The sequence below is a fragment of the Taurulus bubalis genome, assembly GCF_910589615.1.
Source record: "Taurulus bubalis genome assembly, chromosome: 12".
Classification (NCBI taxonomy): domain Eukaryota; kingdom Metazoa; phylum Chordata; class Actinopteri; order Perciformes; family Cottidae; genus Taurulus; species Taurulus bubalis.
The window spans coordinates 5,483,437-5,499,394 of record NC_136600.1 but is presented as its reverse complement, the minus strand read 5'-3'; the positions used below and the strand labels follow the sequence as shown (position 1 = coordinate 5,499,394).

The 15,958-nt window shown below is 41.3% G+C and overlaps 2 protein-coding genes across 3 annotated transcripts; one reads left to right on the top strand and one right to left on the bottom strand.

Moving 5' to 3' along the window:
* Positions 1-124: 124 nt before the first annotated feature.
* Positions 125-4,020, top strand: LOC306745214 (xylose isomerase-like; the record flags this gene model as incomplete). Its single annotated transcript, XM_079227967.1, has 11 exons — positions 125-152; positions 611-688; positions 1,232-1,344; positions 1,511-1,532; positions 2,021-2,162; positions 2,223-2,332; positions 2,413-2,508; positions 2,606-2,689; positions 2,766-2,892; positions 3,019-3,124; positions 3,895-4,020. 11 exons carry the CDS (start codon positions 125-127, stop codon positions 3,976-3,978), a joined length of 990 nt encoding a protein of 329 aa, XP_079084093.1. The 3' UTR covers positions 3,979-4,020.
* Positions 4,021-5,232: 1,212 nt separating this feature from the next.
* nod1 (nucleotide-binding oligomerization domain containing 1) lies at positions 5,233-14,583 on the bottom strand (the record flags this gene model as incomplete). 2 transcript variants are annotated; one of them, XM_079227605.1, is made up of 11 exons in its annotated part: positions 5,233-5,374; positions 5,977-6,060; positions 6,810-6,893; positions 6,984-7,067; positions 7,152-7,235; positions 8,032-8,115; positions 8,227-8,310; positions 9,090-9,173; positions 9,274-11,079; positions 13,999-14,177; positions 14,407-14,583. In XM_079227605.1, 11 exons carry the CDS (start codon positions 14,581-14,583, stop codon positions 5,302-5,304), a joined length of 2,823 nt encoding a protein of 940 aa, XP_079083731.1. In that variant the 3' UTR covers positions 5,233-5,301. The 2 variants fall into 2 exon arrangements, with proteins under 2 accessions (XP_079083731.1, XP_079083732.1); XM_079227606.1 differs by lacking the exon at positions 14,407-14,583 and having other exon boundaries at positions 9,274-11,083; positions 14,003-14,037.
* Positions 14,584-15,958: the final 1,375 nt, after the last annotated feature.

Genomic DNA, 15,958 nt, shown 5'->3' with positions numbered 1-15,958 from the left:
GCGTTTAAAAGGGGATCTGGCGACACCCTGTGTTTAAACAGGGAACTGCGCGCTTTGTTTGGGAGGAAGGACGTGGACAAACTCGCAGTCTGCTTGCAGGAACCGTAGAAGTTGTGATCCAGAAATGGCAACGCAGGAGGAATTCTTCGTGGGTAAATCACATTATTTCAAGTTCTGTTTTCAGCGTCTGCTGTGTGTATGTGTGTTGTGTGTTGTGGACATAAAGTATCCGGAGTGTTGCAACGCAGCAACTCGCGAACAACGAAGGTCTAGTTGTGCAAAAGTGCAGTGCATCCCAACACCATGTAGAGTTTGCCCAAACAAAACTACCACGTCTGTCTGTCTGTAGCAGAGCACACTGGAACCACTCCGTCTGAGACAGTATGACAGTATGCATGCAGTCCAGGAATCTCTCATATATGTATTACTATATTTGAAATCGGTGTGTGTGTATATTAATACATCTAGCATGCTGTATTACAGTGTGGTATTCTGTGCTCTCATGTCCATGTCACTTTAATGGCACGTGTTCCTCATGTCACATGACTAAAAGAAGTCAATATGCTGTTTTTTCTCATTGAATATTGCACAACACGTATGGTGCACACAGGCATTCCCAAGATCCCATACTCACCCAATGCTGTGCCTGGAGTCATGTGCTTCAAACACTACAATGCAGAGGAGGTAGGTATAACAAACAAACACACAGATGTTTTCTGAGGCATATTGCATGATGTACAGATCACTTAGAAGGGTGTTTAGACTACTCTAACTTAATGTACTATTTTACTTAATAGTACTTAATGTACTATTTTACTTAATAGTACTTAATGTACTATTTTATATATATATACATATATATATATATATATATATATATATATATATATATATATATATATATATATATATATATATATATGCATATGCACTTAATGGTCAAGGATAGTCATCACAAATAAAGCAAATAATGAAAAGTCAGTAACAGCAATGCATGAGAAAGAATCCATCACAAAATAATTAAGGTTGACAAAAACATCATGTAGAGATTGGGAAGATATTGTTTGACAATAACTACTGATTGATTATAAACTTGAAAAGTCTGATATATATATATATACATATATCTATCGTTTTTGTCTTTTTAGATTCATATACAGATTTTTTTTATTTTTTATTGAGCCCAACAAAAGTTCTGTTCTTTCCTTGAATTGTCATCTTCTTTTTTTAGGCGCTGATCCTTTTGGGTCTCCGACCCTCCACCGGCCCTGGAACAAAGGAGCTCCTATGGAATCCGCCAAGAAGCGACTCCGGGCCGCTTTTGAGTTTTTCGCCAAGCTTGGTGTGAGGGGAAATCACCTCACTTTTACAATAACAGTTCCAGTTACACAAAGTAAATGATGCTGTGTGTTTCCCCTGTGACCTTTTCTTCTTCTTCTTCTTCTTCTTCTTCTTCTTCTTCTTCTTCTTCTTCTTCTTCTTCTTCTTCTTCTTCTTCTTCTTTTCCCAGGTGAAATACTACACATTTCATTGTTTTTGATAGGTTTGTTATTTATATTTATTTTCTGGGCTTGCAGCATCAAACTACCTGTACTTTACATGTCTGTGAATATTGTTTTAAGTGGATTGTTGCATTATCTATCTAGTACCGGCCAGATTTGCTCCAGTGGCGCCTTAAAGTCGCTGGAATTAATTTGATTTAATAATATTTAAAAGTAGTGGCATCTTATATCTTAATTTAAGCAAGACCTCAAAACCCACCTCTTCCAACTCTCCTTCACCTGCTAAACCCCTGCACCTATCCTCCACTATGACCCACACCGCTTCTCCAGTTTTTTTGTTACAAAAATGTTCTGTTTGTTTATTTTTGTTTGCTTTGTCTTTCCATTTTTGTTTTGTTCCATTTGTCTCTGTCTCTTGTCTCCAATGTAAAGCGTATTCGTGTACTTAGAAAAGCACTATAAAAGTTTGATTTTTTTGTTATTATTATTATTATTATTATATCTATCTTCTGTTTTCTGCAGGGATATGGCTCCTGAGGGCTCCACCCTGGAGGTGTCCAACAGGAATTTGGATGAAATAACAGACCTGGCTCTCCACCTGCAGAGCCAGACTGGAATCAAGGTGCTGTGGGTAACCTGCAACCTCTTTGCCCACCCAAGGTAAACAGGAAAAAAAGTTCTTTCTCACTACACTTTATATACATTTTATCCATGTGACAGGTACATGAATGGTGTAGCCACCAACCCGGACTGTCACCTTCTGGCCTACGCTGGCGCTCAGGTTAAGAAGGGGCTCGATACCGCCAAGAAGCTGGGGACAGAAAAATTTGGTACGAGGAGTGACTTGTTGGTGCCACACGTGTCTACATGCTCAGCAGTGTTGTCATTGTGTATATATTTGTCTCCTCAGTATTTTGGGGAGCAAGGGAAGGTTTCCTCTCCGTCCACAACACAGACGTTGCTGCGGAACTGAAGCACATGGCCAACTTCTTCAAAATGGCCGCCCGTAAGTGTGCACGTGAATACGGGATTAATTCCAAATCAGAGTTTTGGATCGGGATGCGTCACACTTTCAATTTCATGTGTGTGTTATTTGTCATTAGAGTACAAAGAGAAGATTGGGCTGAAGTGTCAGTTTCTTATTGAACCCAAGCCTAAGGAGCCCTGCAAACACCAGTATGACTACGGTAAGGTTTGTCAACACAAATGTGCTCTGTAGTCTAACAGTCCTAATGATGCATTTGATGTCACTCTCTTCCTTAGATGCTATGAGCGTCATCGGATTCCTTAAGCATTACGGTCTGGCGAATCACTTTAAGTTGAACATTGAGCCCAACCACACCACCCTGGCAGGACACTCGTATGAACACGACGTGGTCATGGTGTCTGTGTGAGACATTATGAATAATATCTAAGTGTTGCAAAATGTTGTTGCATCACAATTTTGGCACATCCACAGCATCTTAAAGCTATGACTGTTTTACATTCTGCATCATCCTCGCCCGCTGGTGGACAGGTTTGGCACGCTGGGTTCAGTTGACTCAAACACTGGCTCTCCTGACCTGGGGTGGGACACCGATGAGTTCCCCATGGACATCAGGAACGCCACCTTGGTCATGAAGGTGAACTTATTTCTTAAATTTTCAAATTTGGGGATTTGTTCTTGGGTTAGAACAGAATCTATGCTGGCCGTGAGCAGTCTTACAGTGTTTAGGCAGCTATTTTCATTTCAATACTGCACATAGTAAACTATACCAAGGAGTTTATCTCATAGTAAACTATACCAAGGAGCACCATCATACAATATTTATCATTCGATAATTAAGATGTACTTGAAATGTTTTTATTTTTTATATTCATGTTTTTTTTACTATTGCATGGTATATTTGACACTGAACTAGTTCATCTTTATCTCAGTGATAGTGTCCAAATTAGCATAAAATATCATTGGTTTGTAAAAACTACACAGACAACAAAATAGATCAAAATCTTATTCCCTTCTGCTCAAAATAAAACAAGTAAACAACTCAGAAGTTGACACTGTCAGGTCCGTTCTCCATCCATTGGATTTGGGAGTGACGTGGATATGAAAGCTAGTTTATCCGTCTTTCCTTTACAAGCAGGAAAAGTATTTCTCTCTCGTTATTTGAGAAAAGTTCATATTTGTGTTCACTATGACCCTGACATTCTGTCTCTTCTATTATCATATACTGAATGAATGCAAGCAAAACTACAGAGAAAAATCCCACTCTTTCTGATTGAACCAATCTATGAACTGTCTGAAACAATGGATAAAGTAAATACAATGAAAACAAATTGTGCACACATGCCAGTATGCAGATAATGAGATGATGGTCTCAAATATATAAGGTTATGCGTTTTGTTTTCTCAGACCTTCATCAAGCAGAACGGTGAGCCAAGCGTAACATCAGGCAAGCAAGAAAAATATGAATCCATCTTTAATCACTACATATAATAAAAGCATCTGTCTACACATGACATGATAACATGTGGCCTTCGAGTGTCAAACAGAAAGTTAGAAAGGTAGAGTACTTTTATTAACCCCACTGGGATGAAGAATTGCATTTAATGCAGTTGTTTCACCAACGTAAAAACATTATAATACTAAACACTGAAAGTAGAGAGAGAGCTGGCATGTTGTATTCTTGACAGATCTGTGTATCAGTATGTATGATGCTGAGAGGCTATATTTGTATTGGTTTATGACTACTGATAATCACTGTGTTGTACATGTTGCCACATTTTCACAGTAGGTGATGCGTATCATAAAATACTCAAGTATCAAGAAGTTTTCCTTGTAACTATTGAATAGATGATGATAAATATCCAGGCATTCTGTTTATTGTAAGAGAGCACAACATGTTTTATTATTTACATTGCACAGTGTCTGAAATATTACTGTGTGTGTGTGTATGTGTGTATATACACCCAAATAAAACTAGAAGGCAATTCCTGAAGACATTGGGATAGCAATACTGACTGTTGAAAGGCTAAACTGAATTGCCGGCTTTAATTTGGAGGAAGAGGCTGCTGAAGGAGTATCGATGAGTTGAAAAAGTGGTATATGGATGAGTTCAAATTATCAATCAGCTGTGTTGAATATTTTCAAAAAGTATTAATGGGATTACATTTTGATAAAACTCTTAATGTATGAGAGATGTGGAATGTTGATGTTTGAATGGAACCTTTACATTTTAGTTAAATGCATTAAAAAAACTGTTGCAGCAGTATGGATAGTTTGGAAAGTGATGTTGGATGCAAAATATAGAGTAAGCAATGAAAGAAGTTCAAAGGGTGTGTCAGTTTCAGGATGCTGTCATGCTAGCGCATGCAGTAGCTTACTGGAACATTTCATTATAACCACTTTCCCTGCAAGGAAAAGTTTGCTGTGAAAAAGATCTATTTGAGAATAAAGAGAGCAGTCTTCATGATTGAACTAAGTGCCATGTTTTTGTCCTTGTTCTTTAATTAAAATTTCAGTTTATTTTGTATAGCCCAAAATCAATAAATTTTGCCTCGGAGGGCTTTACATTCTGTACACATATGACATCCTGCCCCAGGACCTCACATCGGATCAGGAAAAACTCCCCAAAAAAACTTCAGGAGCAACAGAGGAGGATCCCTCTCCCTGGATGGACAGAAGCAATAGATGTCATGTGACCCAAATGAACAACGTAACAGAGTTGGACCCGTTTTTAGTGGGCCTTAGCCTGGGAACGGACTTTTTTATGCAACGGAGTGGAGTGGAACGGAGCTCTGGTTTCAACTTGTTTTGCAATCAGTGGAACCGCAGCCTTTTCTCTCCTTCAAACTGTTTCTCTTCCTCTTCAGAGAGCTGGTTTCCTTTCACACTGTAAGCACACGACCAGAGACCATCAGACATTCATGCTCTCAATAGATGGAAATGGCCTCGTTGAAGGGTTACCCTAAATAATTCTACAAACTACTACAGTGAGTACCTGAAGTTCAATGAACAGAAACAGTAAAGCATGTGAGCACCATCATAATAACACAAGCACATGAAATATAACTATGTTTATCTATTCCAAACCATATTGTCTTTCAGGATACATATATTTGACTTTACAGTTAAACAAAAAAAAAATCTTTAAAAAAAAGAAGAAAAGTTTTGTCATACACAATATCAAAAGCAGTTGTTGCCGTTTCAACAAAATATCTCATAAAAGAATCAATAACATTTAAGATGTTATCAATATAAAACCTGTAATAACAGATTTTTGGGGCCACTCTGCTGCCTGCAGAGCAACGCTCTGAAACTGAGAGCGAGACAAAACAGTCAAGTCGCTGGTCAGACAGCTCAACAATGAACTGAAACTCGAGGGGAGCTGCAGATTCATCTTATAATTCTGTGTAAATTCATCACTACATAGTTTCACTTTGACTATAATAAAACCGTGATTTCTTTCCTTCTGAAAAGATACTTGATCCTCACCATATCTCTTTGAGGGCTGTGTTGTGGATTAGGGCTGCTGCAAGGTTCTTCATCCCATCCATAGTGAACTGGTTGTTGATTAACCTGCAGACAAATATACAAAGCAGGTGACTTCCTGACAGTCAATGTCTGACCATGGTATTCAACAAGGGGTCTTATTCATAACCCGAGAGAGAGAGAGAGAGAGAGCGAGAGAGAGAGAGAGAGCGAGAGGCACTTCCCACGTAAACATTGTGATCTATAAAATGATGCCTCATATCAAACGTTACTTTGTACCTATACATTCTCTTCATCATAAACATTCAAATCAGGAAGGTTATTTGTGCTTGTGCTAGTGAGCATAACTATGAGCACATTTCAATTTGCCCAGTAAATACAGTGTTGTCTGCACCCATGAGCGCCACTGGAGGACACTGATCATTTCAACAGCTGATGAAATGATCAGTGTAAGACAACGTCAAATAGAATGGAAGAACGGACCGTCAATAGTCTCAATAATCTTCTAATATCACCAAGAATGATTTTAGATTTCATATCATTTTTGTTTGTACAATTGCTGCAGTGAACTCGACTTCATTGATTAATGTATAGAGACAGATACTGTACACACAGTGAAAACAGCTATCCGATGTGTATCAATATGCGAGGTTTGATCAAATCTGAATATTTTTGGGCAGAGATACACTTCCTAATTTGTATGTACAGAAATATTTAGTGTGAATCCCACGCACCGTATAAATTACACCCCAGGTCTTCACATCATGTGAGTGAATACAGAGCGTGTTCGTGTGTGTGTGTGTGTGTGTGTGTGTGTGTGTGTATGTTTTCTTTACCAGAGGTGGCTTAAACCTGTGTTCGCTTGGATCAGCTCAGCCATGTGTGGCGCTGCATCGTCAGTCAACTCATTCTGCACTAACCTACAACAGCACAGACCCGCACTTCAAAACAGAGAACCGTTTTGTTAGAACTGACAAAATCACTGAGCTTAAACTGGGTGACCTGCCTACCAGAGTATCCTGAGGACGCAGTTCTCCTTCAGCGCTTCTGCCAGGCGCCGCCCACCTTTAGATGTAATGCCATTGGCTGAGAGACTAGAACACAGAAATTACGCAATTGAATCAATGATTTTAAATAAGCAGGTGTTTATTGTCTTTGTAAGATAGCTGCCTTCTCACCTGAGGTTGGTAAGTCTCGGGTGTTGCCTCAGAGCTTCCGCAAATGCGATAGCTCCGTCATCGCCGATGCTGTTCCCCCACATCCTGCAAACAGAAATATCAAAACAGTCATCGGGCGGTGTCAGAAAGCAAACAAACACAAAGGGCCTGCAATATCCTCCAAGAGAATTGTATGGGACAAGTTCTCATACTTGTCCCATACTAAAAAATGTAATAAAAAGGTACAGCGTGTACGATTTAGGGAGATCAATTGGCAGAAATGGAATGTATTAACATGACAGTATGTTTTTCTTTGGTGTATAATCACTAGGAACTAATAGTTGGGTTTTCTTTACTTTAGTATGTACTTTTTATATCTACAAAAAGAGATATAACAGGCTACCATGTTTCTACAGTGGCCCAGAACGGACAAACCAAACACTGGCTCTATATAGGGCCATTTGCACGTTCATGTTTTAGGCTTTGGCCACTGTAGTTCCCCAAAACCTCTGGCCCACGGGAGAAGTTTCAGTTGATTGCAATCTGCAATCACGCCGTCAAATGCTACACGATGCACCTGTAATGTCACATTATTAAAATGCACACAAACATCAAGATTAAACAAGTCAAACGTCTCCTCTCTGCTGTAATCTACCATGCAATGGATTTTGGATACGGCTTTTAACCTGTCAAGCTAGCCGAAAACAAATTGCGCAACTCGCTAAGACTTGGCGGAGGTGTTCTAATGGTTTGCAGAATTTGGGTTCAATCGTCCAATTTAAACAATTATGTTTTCAGATAACATGTTGTATATATTGTGTCACTTGAGATACCATTTCTTTCATGAGCATAAGAATAGGTAAGTGATGTCAACCAGCCGAGACGCTGTGCAGTGTCTTACCCCACGTCAAATATAGAAGTGCTCCTCTGAATTGCGCTGGCCAAATGCCTCCCACCAACACTTGTGATCTTGTTTTTCCCAATCCTAAGGACAAAGTAATGTCAACAATATAAGAAACACAAGACACATTAATTTTATAAATATTATAATCATTATAGTGTTTAAACTTTATATTGGCACAGGTTAGAAACATACTTGACAACTCGCAGCTTTGGGCATTCTTCAATTATCTGAGCAACTAGCTTGGCTCCAGCATCTGTGATGTAATTGTTGTAAAGCCTAAAGACAAAAAAGATAATTAAGGTTAAGGATTCAGTTTGTCTTTTAGAATAACAAAGCAGAGTTTTTTTATAGAGCACTGACAATTGTTTATTGACGCATGTTTGAAATACAATTATGTACCCAATGACCAAAATGTAGCCTTAAAATAATCAGTACCCTTTTACCCACAGGTCCCCTTTTCTTCCAATTTAAATTTCCTCTGCCACTGCAAGTCCTGCTGCTGCTTAAGGCTTAAGGGCACACACATCTGCACATATTCTCAACCGCTCCAGTAGTTAACTTTCATAAAAAAAAAAAACTAGAACAAAAATGTGTTTAAAAGAATGAGCATAAAGTTCAGAATGTGGAAAGTACTAAAGAGGTTTTAGTAGTTTTAAAGAGTCCCACAGATGAGAGAAAATCCCAACAAATGAACTAGTTGCTCTCCACTCCTCCATTAATCACCTCATGATAACTCAGATTTATCTTGTGACCTTTAGGATGGACCCGACCGCTCAGTTGCGAATCACATAATTACCAAACTGTATCGAAAGCAAATCAATAATCTCAACCTTGAACAACCAACCTACAGTAAACAGTAAAACTCTGCTTTTGCATTGATGTATCAGTATTAACAAAATAATAACATATAATGGTGTAGTAAAAGTACTTTACTGATACACAAACGTGTAAGAGTAAATCAAAATATATTTAGATTGTTTTGGCTTTTGCACCTCTGAATACTTCTTCCATCACTGGAACACATGTATCTTGGAGCGATTGCCTTGTTTACTCACCCTAAGACCTCCACAACTTTGTGCTTACACAGCTCTTCTGCAAGAACCTCGATGCTGCTGTCAGACAGGTGATTGACACACAATCTGAAGACAAGCAGCTAGATTAGTGTGTACATCATAATAGCAGTCTGAATATCCACCAATGGATGATTTGACGGTGGTTAAAACGTGCATATTGGCTTACCTCACTACTGTCATCTTGCAGAAGGAGGGCCTCAGCTGCTTCACCCCATAGTCACTGATGTTGTTGTTGTCCATGTCAAGGCCCAAGAGCTTCCGACGGTGCTGCAGTACAAAGTTCAGGGCGGTGCAGTCACCTGAGAACACATTGCAGTAACCCAGCTTGATGAAGCTGGCTGTGATGCCTTTTGCCGTCATCCGAGCGATGTCTTTGCTCCCTGTCTCGAAGATGCACCTCAGCATCCACAGGAAGTTGGGCAAAACGTGAACTTTCTTCCCCTCTTCACTGTTGTAGTGGGGTAAGCCAATGAGGTGGGACTTTACGCTGGTGGAGAGGTACGATTTCAGCAAGGCCCGTTTTTTCTTTAACAACACAGGGGACACCAGGTGCTCCATCAGGCCAGTGTGGGCCTTGGACAGCAGTCCACACAAGAACAGATTAGTGAACTGGAGGTGTTCATTAGTTTCAAATGGCGTCTTCTCGTTGGACTTTGGGGAGCCACAGATGCAGAAGCCAAAAGGCAGACAGGCGGGTTCACTTTTCCTGCTGCACTCCGTGAAGAACTTGAGGATGGAGCCGGCAGCAGCCTGTTCATCTAACACTAGAGCAAACGCCGCCAAGAAAGACTGGAGGATGATATGGAGGAATTCAAATGTAGCGGGGCTCCCGCTGGCATCGCACTCACTGACAGGTCTGAGAAAGCCCAGGGTCAAGTCCTCCTCTACCAGTCCACACTCAGTGATCTCCTCTTGGCTGTAAATGAAGCTGCCTCTCTCCATGCCCTGAAGGGCCAGTTTGGCAAATGCCACGAGAGGCTTGAGCCCCGCTCTGAAGGTCTCCGAGACACACCGAGTGCTTTTCTTCAGCAGAGACGGTGCAGGTGAGCCTGCATGGCTGAGGAACACCTCAGACAGCAAGAGGAAGATGTCCGTGAGGGTGATGCACGTCTCAGGTAGATGAAAGCTATCGTGCATGGTGTGCAGGTGCCTAAAGCTCTTCAGCACGATCCAGCAGAACAGTGGGGTGGAGCAGAGGCCACAGAGGTGGGGGCTGGCATCCAGCTGAGCCGACACCAGTGCTCGGTGCTCCTGCTCTTTGAAGTGAAGATCAATGTAGGTCTTCAGGTGAGCCGGTGAGAACCCCCGCAGAGCCACCTTCTTTCTGATCACCCTACTCTGGATCGTGGTCCCCGTCCGGGCCGTCAGCACCTTCTGGGAGCCCTTGAGTAGTTTCCCACAGAGCAAGCTGATAAGCAGCTGGACGGGGTGTGCCTTGACTTCTGGTGACACCACTTCAGGAACATTCATCAGGTCATGCATCTCAATCTCATCATAGCCATCAAATGTGAAAAGAACCTTCTCCGGGAAGCGCAGGATGTAGTCCAACACCTCATTATCTGGATCGTGATCTGGGTAGCAGTTGTATTTGAACAAAAGGTCTTCGAGGGAGATCTGATCGGTGTCCTTGAAGACGCTGAACATCCTGCAGCGGAACTTAAAGCAGAAGATGGCATCCGTCTTCAGCTCTTTCTTGGACCAAAGGTTCTGGAGCTTCTGCAGGAGGATGGATTTTCCCACACCGGCATCCCCCATCACATAGATGGTTTCACCTTGAGGATTGAAGACTGCATGGTCTCCGAGGAGCTGCTCTGGACTTTCTAAGAAGCCCAAACTTTCATTGCAGTCATTCAGCAGTTCCATCTGCGTTTCAGTGTATAGCTCCTCCAGACGGGTCTCCTCTCGCTGGCCGTATGACATGATGAAGCAGGTGTCCCGGCTCATCTCATGCCTCAACTTCTCACAATATCTGCTGACTTAGAGGAGGCAGACAGCGAATTAGTGCGATACAGAAGCTTTTGGTGGTCAGTGGTGGGCCATCAGAGCCAGCTAAGCCTTCTCTACTGGCCTAAAGAGAATCACAAAAGTATAGCTATTTTATCATTTAATTTTTGACAAATACACTATATGTATTATAATTATTTTTCCGTATTAGCTTATTTTCTCATTGCACAGCTCGTGTCTTCGTCTGTTGCTCTGCTTCCAGCCTGCAGCGCTGCTTCTATTGCAGCTTTTTTTAAAGGAGAGCTTTTATCCAATCAGATTTCACCTCTATGTCTCTTTGGAAGAAGAGAGGCCTGTGGCCTTCTAGCTGGCCTTTGCAGATCTTATTATTGATTGTCATAGTCTTGAACCAATCAGATCTTTAGTTTGACATGCTGGCCTGCGAATTGGCCTGGAAGTACGTCAACATGCATGCGCCCACGCATTTTCCAGACCCCCCTTGTCCAATCACCTTTAATGATGAGCTAATGACACATCATTAGCAATCTGTGAGAGAGAAGAGAAAGCAAAAATGGAGAAAAAACGAAAAGGCGGTGCAGAAAAACTGAGGGAAAAGAAGAAAAAAGCTCTCGCAACTGATGCTGCTAAGAGCAGAAATATAATAAACATGTCTGCTGCTGCGGGGGCCGGCGGCGGTGGCGTAGCCTCCGGCTCCGGGGCTTTGGCTGCGCCGGGCGCGGCGGGTCCCTCTCAGGAGGTGTCGGACAGTGAAAGTGAGGCTCCCGCTGCCATGGTGGCACAGTGTCATGAAGTGGAGCTTCTAATGAGGACAAGACACGTCTGGTATGAACGGACTCCCTCTACTGGTGAACTGCAGTATTACAACTGTTAAAGCATTGAGAACGCGCTCTTGCACCCGACATGTATATATTTTCCACACGTAACATTCAACATAAGTTAGCGTCAACAAGCACGTATCATTGTACTTTCTGCCTTCAAAGTAAAAGCACTTCCTGTTTCCATGCTCTTCACAATAAGAGTAAATAATGTAATAAAACAAGTTACAGCATACAGGAGGGGGAGGAGGAGATTGGTGGTGGTGATAGCAGGTGAGTGTGCTAGCTAACATGTTGTGGATAAACACTCATTCACTAAATGTTCAGAAACGTTGTCTATGAACTTTACTTGACATAATAGATAGCGTGTGGTGTAAATCTAGTTCTAAAGTGTTGGAAAATAATATACTATCCTGAGTTCCAAAGTCCTAAATCAAGAAAGAAAGTATCCTTTATTAATCCCCTTGGGGAAATTATTATCTGCATTTAACCTAATCCTAAATAATTAAGGAGCAGTTTGCTGCCGTGAGGAACCCAGGGAGCAACTGGGGGTTCAGTGTCTTGCTCAAGGACACTGAGACACGCGAACTATGGGGAGACCAGGGATCGAACCGGCTACCTTGTGGTTTCAGGAGGACCACTCTCCCAATGAGCTACAGCCGCCCCAAGACAAGCAAGTCCCAGGAACACCGACAAATGAGAGCAGACTAGGCTTCTTCGGAGGCGGGCTTAAAGAGACAGGCACTAAAACTGAGTGTTCCAGACAGAGGGTGAATACAAATATATTCAGTATGAAACAATAATAAAAGGGTTCTTTAAACACTAAAGCATGTAAACATGTTGAAGTCAGAAACCCAAAACACAAGCATGAACCTATAAATGAGCATACGTTTCCTTTAAGTGGAAAGAAGTGCTTACAACACCTGAGCTGCAGCTTCACAAATCAGCACCGTTCGTCTTAAAAGAGCTAAATTGATCTGGTAAAATAAGTAGAAAAGACTACAGATCTCCCCAGCCATTTGATGACACTTTCATACTCCTAGGGTGTGTAATGTTTCCATCATTGCATGACGACTGTTCTAATCTTAAGATTTTACATAGATTCTTCCATTTAAGCATTTTGAAATGGAGGATTTAATCTTGCAAATGGGTATTTGACATTTCTACGCAATTCTACACTCGATGTACAATAAATGGTGTGGACAGAATAGAAGAAACACCTCTATGTAGTGATGTGTCCTTTCGTGTCGAGGCTTCGTGTCGAGTAATCCAGGTAGATTTTGGTGAAGCGCGTATCGAGGCTTGTGTCGATGACGTATGCGTTGACGTTCGAAGCCTCGCGAGCCGGCCGTACCACGTGACTGATTCAGAAAATGGTTTGTGGGTTTGCCGTGCGATTTGAAATATAAGAGGCAGCGAAACTTAATGAATTCCCCCTTCCTCTCTGTACCCAGCTTCATCTGTGTCTGGGAAAGGGTATTTTATAAAGCAGGCGAAATAGTCTTCAAAAGCCCAGCACTGTGGAAAAGTTCTTATTTTTATAAAAATTAATAAAATGGAGACATCAACACGGAGCTGAGGCTCGAACCACGGAGCCTTGGACTGAAGGATGGGTATTCTAACCACTGACCCACAGTCACATCACAATCCACTCCCCAATTTGTTTCCAATTTCACTTCTGACCCCGCCATTATATCATAAAGATGGACACAATATTACAAAGTTTATAATTGATGTATTGCCGTCACAAACATCATTCTTTCAATTCAAAGCTTCACACACCAAAGCCATGGTGTCGCTATGATCGCTCTGCCTGTTTTACATTTATTGTCCACTTGTGGCGCAGTAGAGCAAATGAAGCCCCATGAAGCTTTGGCCCAATTGGATGGAAAGCTTCAAAGCTTCAGGAAGCTTCATCTCGCCATCACTACCTCTATGTATGATGCAATAGAATACAACACAACAACTGTTCAAACTCAGCTAACATTTAGACATCAGAACACACAATATGGGCATTTTAGTGGCACAGACACCTTTACAGTAAATTACATTTATGAAGCATAAAACAAGAACATCTTGGTGGCACAGAACAGCATTAGTGACTGTAATACTTACTGGGATCGGTGTTGACCACCATCATCGCCCTTACATCACTGCTTGGGCTGTAGTTGATCTCTTTCAACCATGGCTGGAAGTCTATGTATGCGTCACATACTTTATATATGATGTAAATAAAGTATTCACAGGCCTCCTCCCCTTTGCACTGGACCAAATCCAAGATTTTACGAACCTGGAAAATGAGCATGTGAAAGAGCGTCTCTGTTGGTTATCATTTGACCAGAAGATATTATACAGAGAGACAGATAAGAATATATACTGTATATATATATATTTCTATATATATATATATATATATATATATATATATATATATATATATATATATATATATATATATTATTTTTATTTCTCCAATTAATGAAAATGAAACTTTTAACAGATGTCTTTGGTGTTCCTGCCTGATCCGTCTTGGTGGCAGATCGCTGTACGATCTCCACATCCTCTTCACAGACGAAGCCGCAGCCCAACAGGTTGTCCAGGATGCACTGAATACTCCTCAGTCGGGACACCAGCAGCTCCCTGTGGGAGGTGAGGATGCTAAGGCACAGCACCTGGGCCTCTTCCATCTGACCCATATTTACTGCAGAACGGTCACCTGTGTGGGATTACAGTCAAGACAAGACAGCCAGACTGTAGCGTGAGCCATTTAACACATTACAGTAGGAGCAGCTACAACAATAAAGTGTTTACACTGATATCACAATTGTACTCACAATGAGAATTGCAGAAATTGGTGACGTTTTTGAGGAGTCCAGATACTATTCTTAGACGTCTGAATAAGAATCCTCATGGGACAAATATGTGTCCTCTGATGCAAGACTAGTCTATAAAACACTGCTGATCAGCGGTGGCTCAAGCGTTAACCACTAGTCCTTTACTGGGTTATCATTTTGACATCCAACGCTATAAACATCTGAAATTGATCTCGTCGTCAAGTAATGACCAGCATTTGTACATAGTCCTCCTCCTTTTGGTGACACGGCTGTTTCCTTGATCTGTTGGTGTCAGTGAAGAAGAACCGGTCTGTGTCAACTGTCACATTAATGAAGTGAGTCCGACCATGGTGCTACGCCCACACCAACAAACACTACACTTTCAAATAAAACAAAAGCCCGATGTTAAAAGGAACTAACTGTTGTTGATATCAAGTTACCACGGGATGTCCGTTGTGTACACTCCCCGGTATTAACAGTCCACAGGCCTGTTTCTTCTGTTTTAGGAAGCGAAAGTTGCGACGCGTCATTTCGCAACTTGCTGCATTCATGTCCTCACGGAAATGAGGGAATTCAAATCAAAATCAAAACAGGTGGTATTTTTGTTTACCTTTCTTGAACAATAAGATAATACATACATATGATGTTGTGATTTAATGAAATGACCTCGCAGTCACTGAAATATAGAACATCTGGAGCCAGTCAGTGTTATTCCAACATGGATTGGTTAGTTTCTGGCTCTCTGCAAACTGTGCCCAACAATATTTCCTTTTCGCTTCAACATCCTCCTTATAGTGTAATATAGCCATGTGTTGCGCCTATGACCTACAATAACTCAGAATCAGATCATTTACTGATAACCTAATCTCCTGTCCAGGACATCTTAGCGCTATTATGTACTCTATATCAATCTACAAACGCCAACCAGTAAAAACATATCCAATTGGAATATTCTGGCTACTTGTTTGTACAATTTGACAGTATATAAACTCAAGCCTTCACTGTGGAATGCGTAATGGATGAAAAAGTACCTGTGCTTTTCTCACATATCCACTGATCTATAACAACGTATTGTGTGTATTCATTGAAATTCAGACTGATATGTACTTTATGAATAAAAAAAAGTCACATCTGACCCACCTGAGCTGCTTGTGGATGCTCCAATGTGTGAAACTTCGGTGGAGGTTAAGCGCTTTCATTCATTTTCCTCTATTACTTTGTCAACATGTTCTACCAG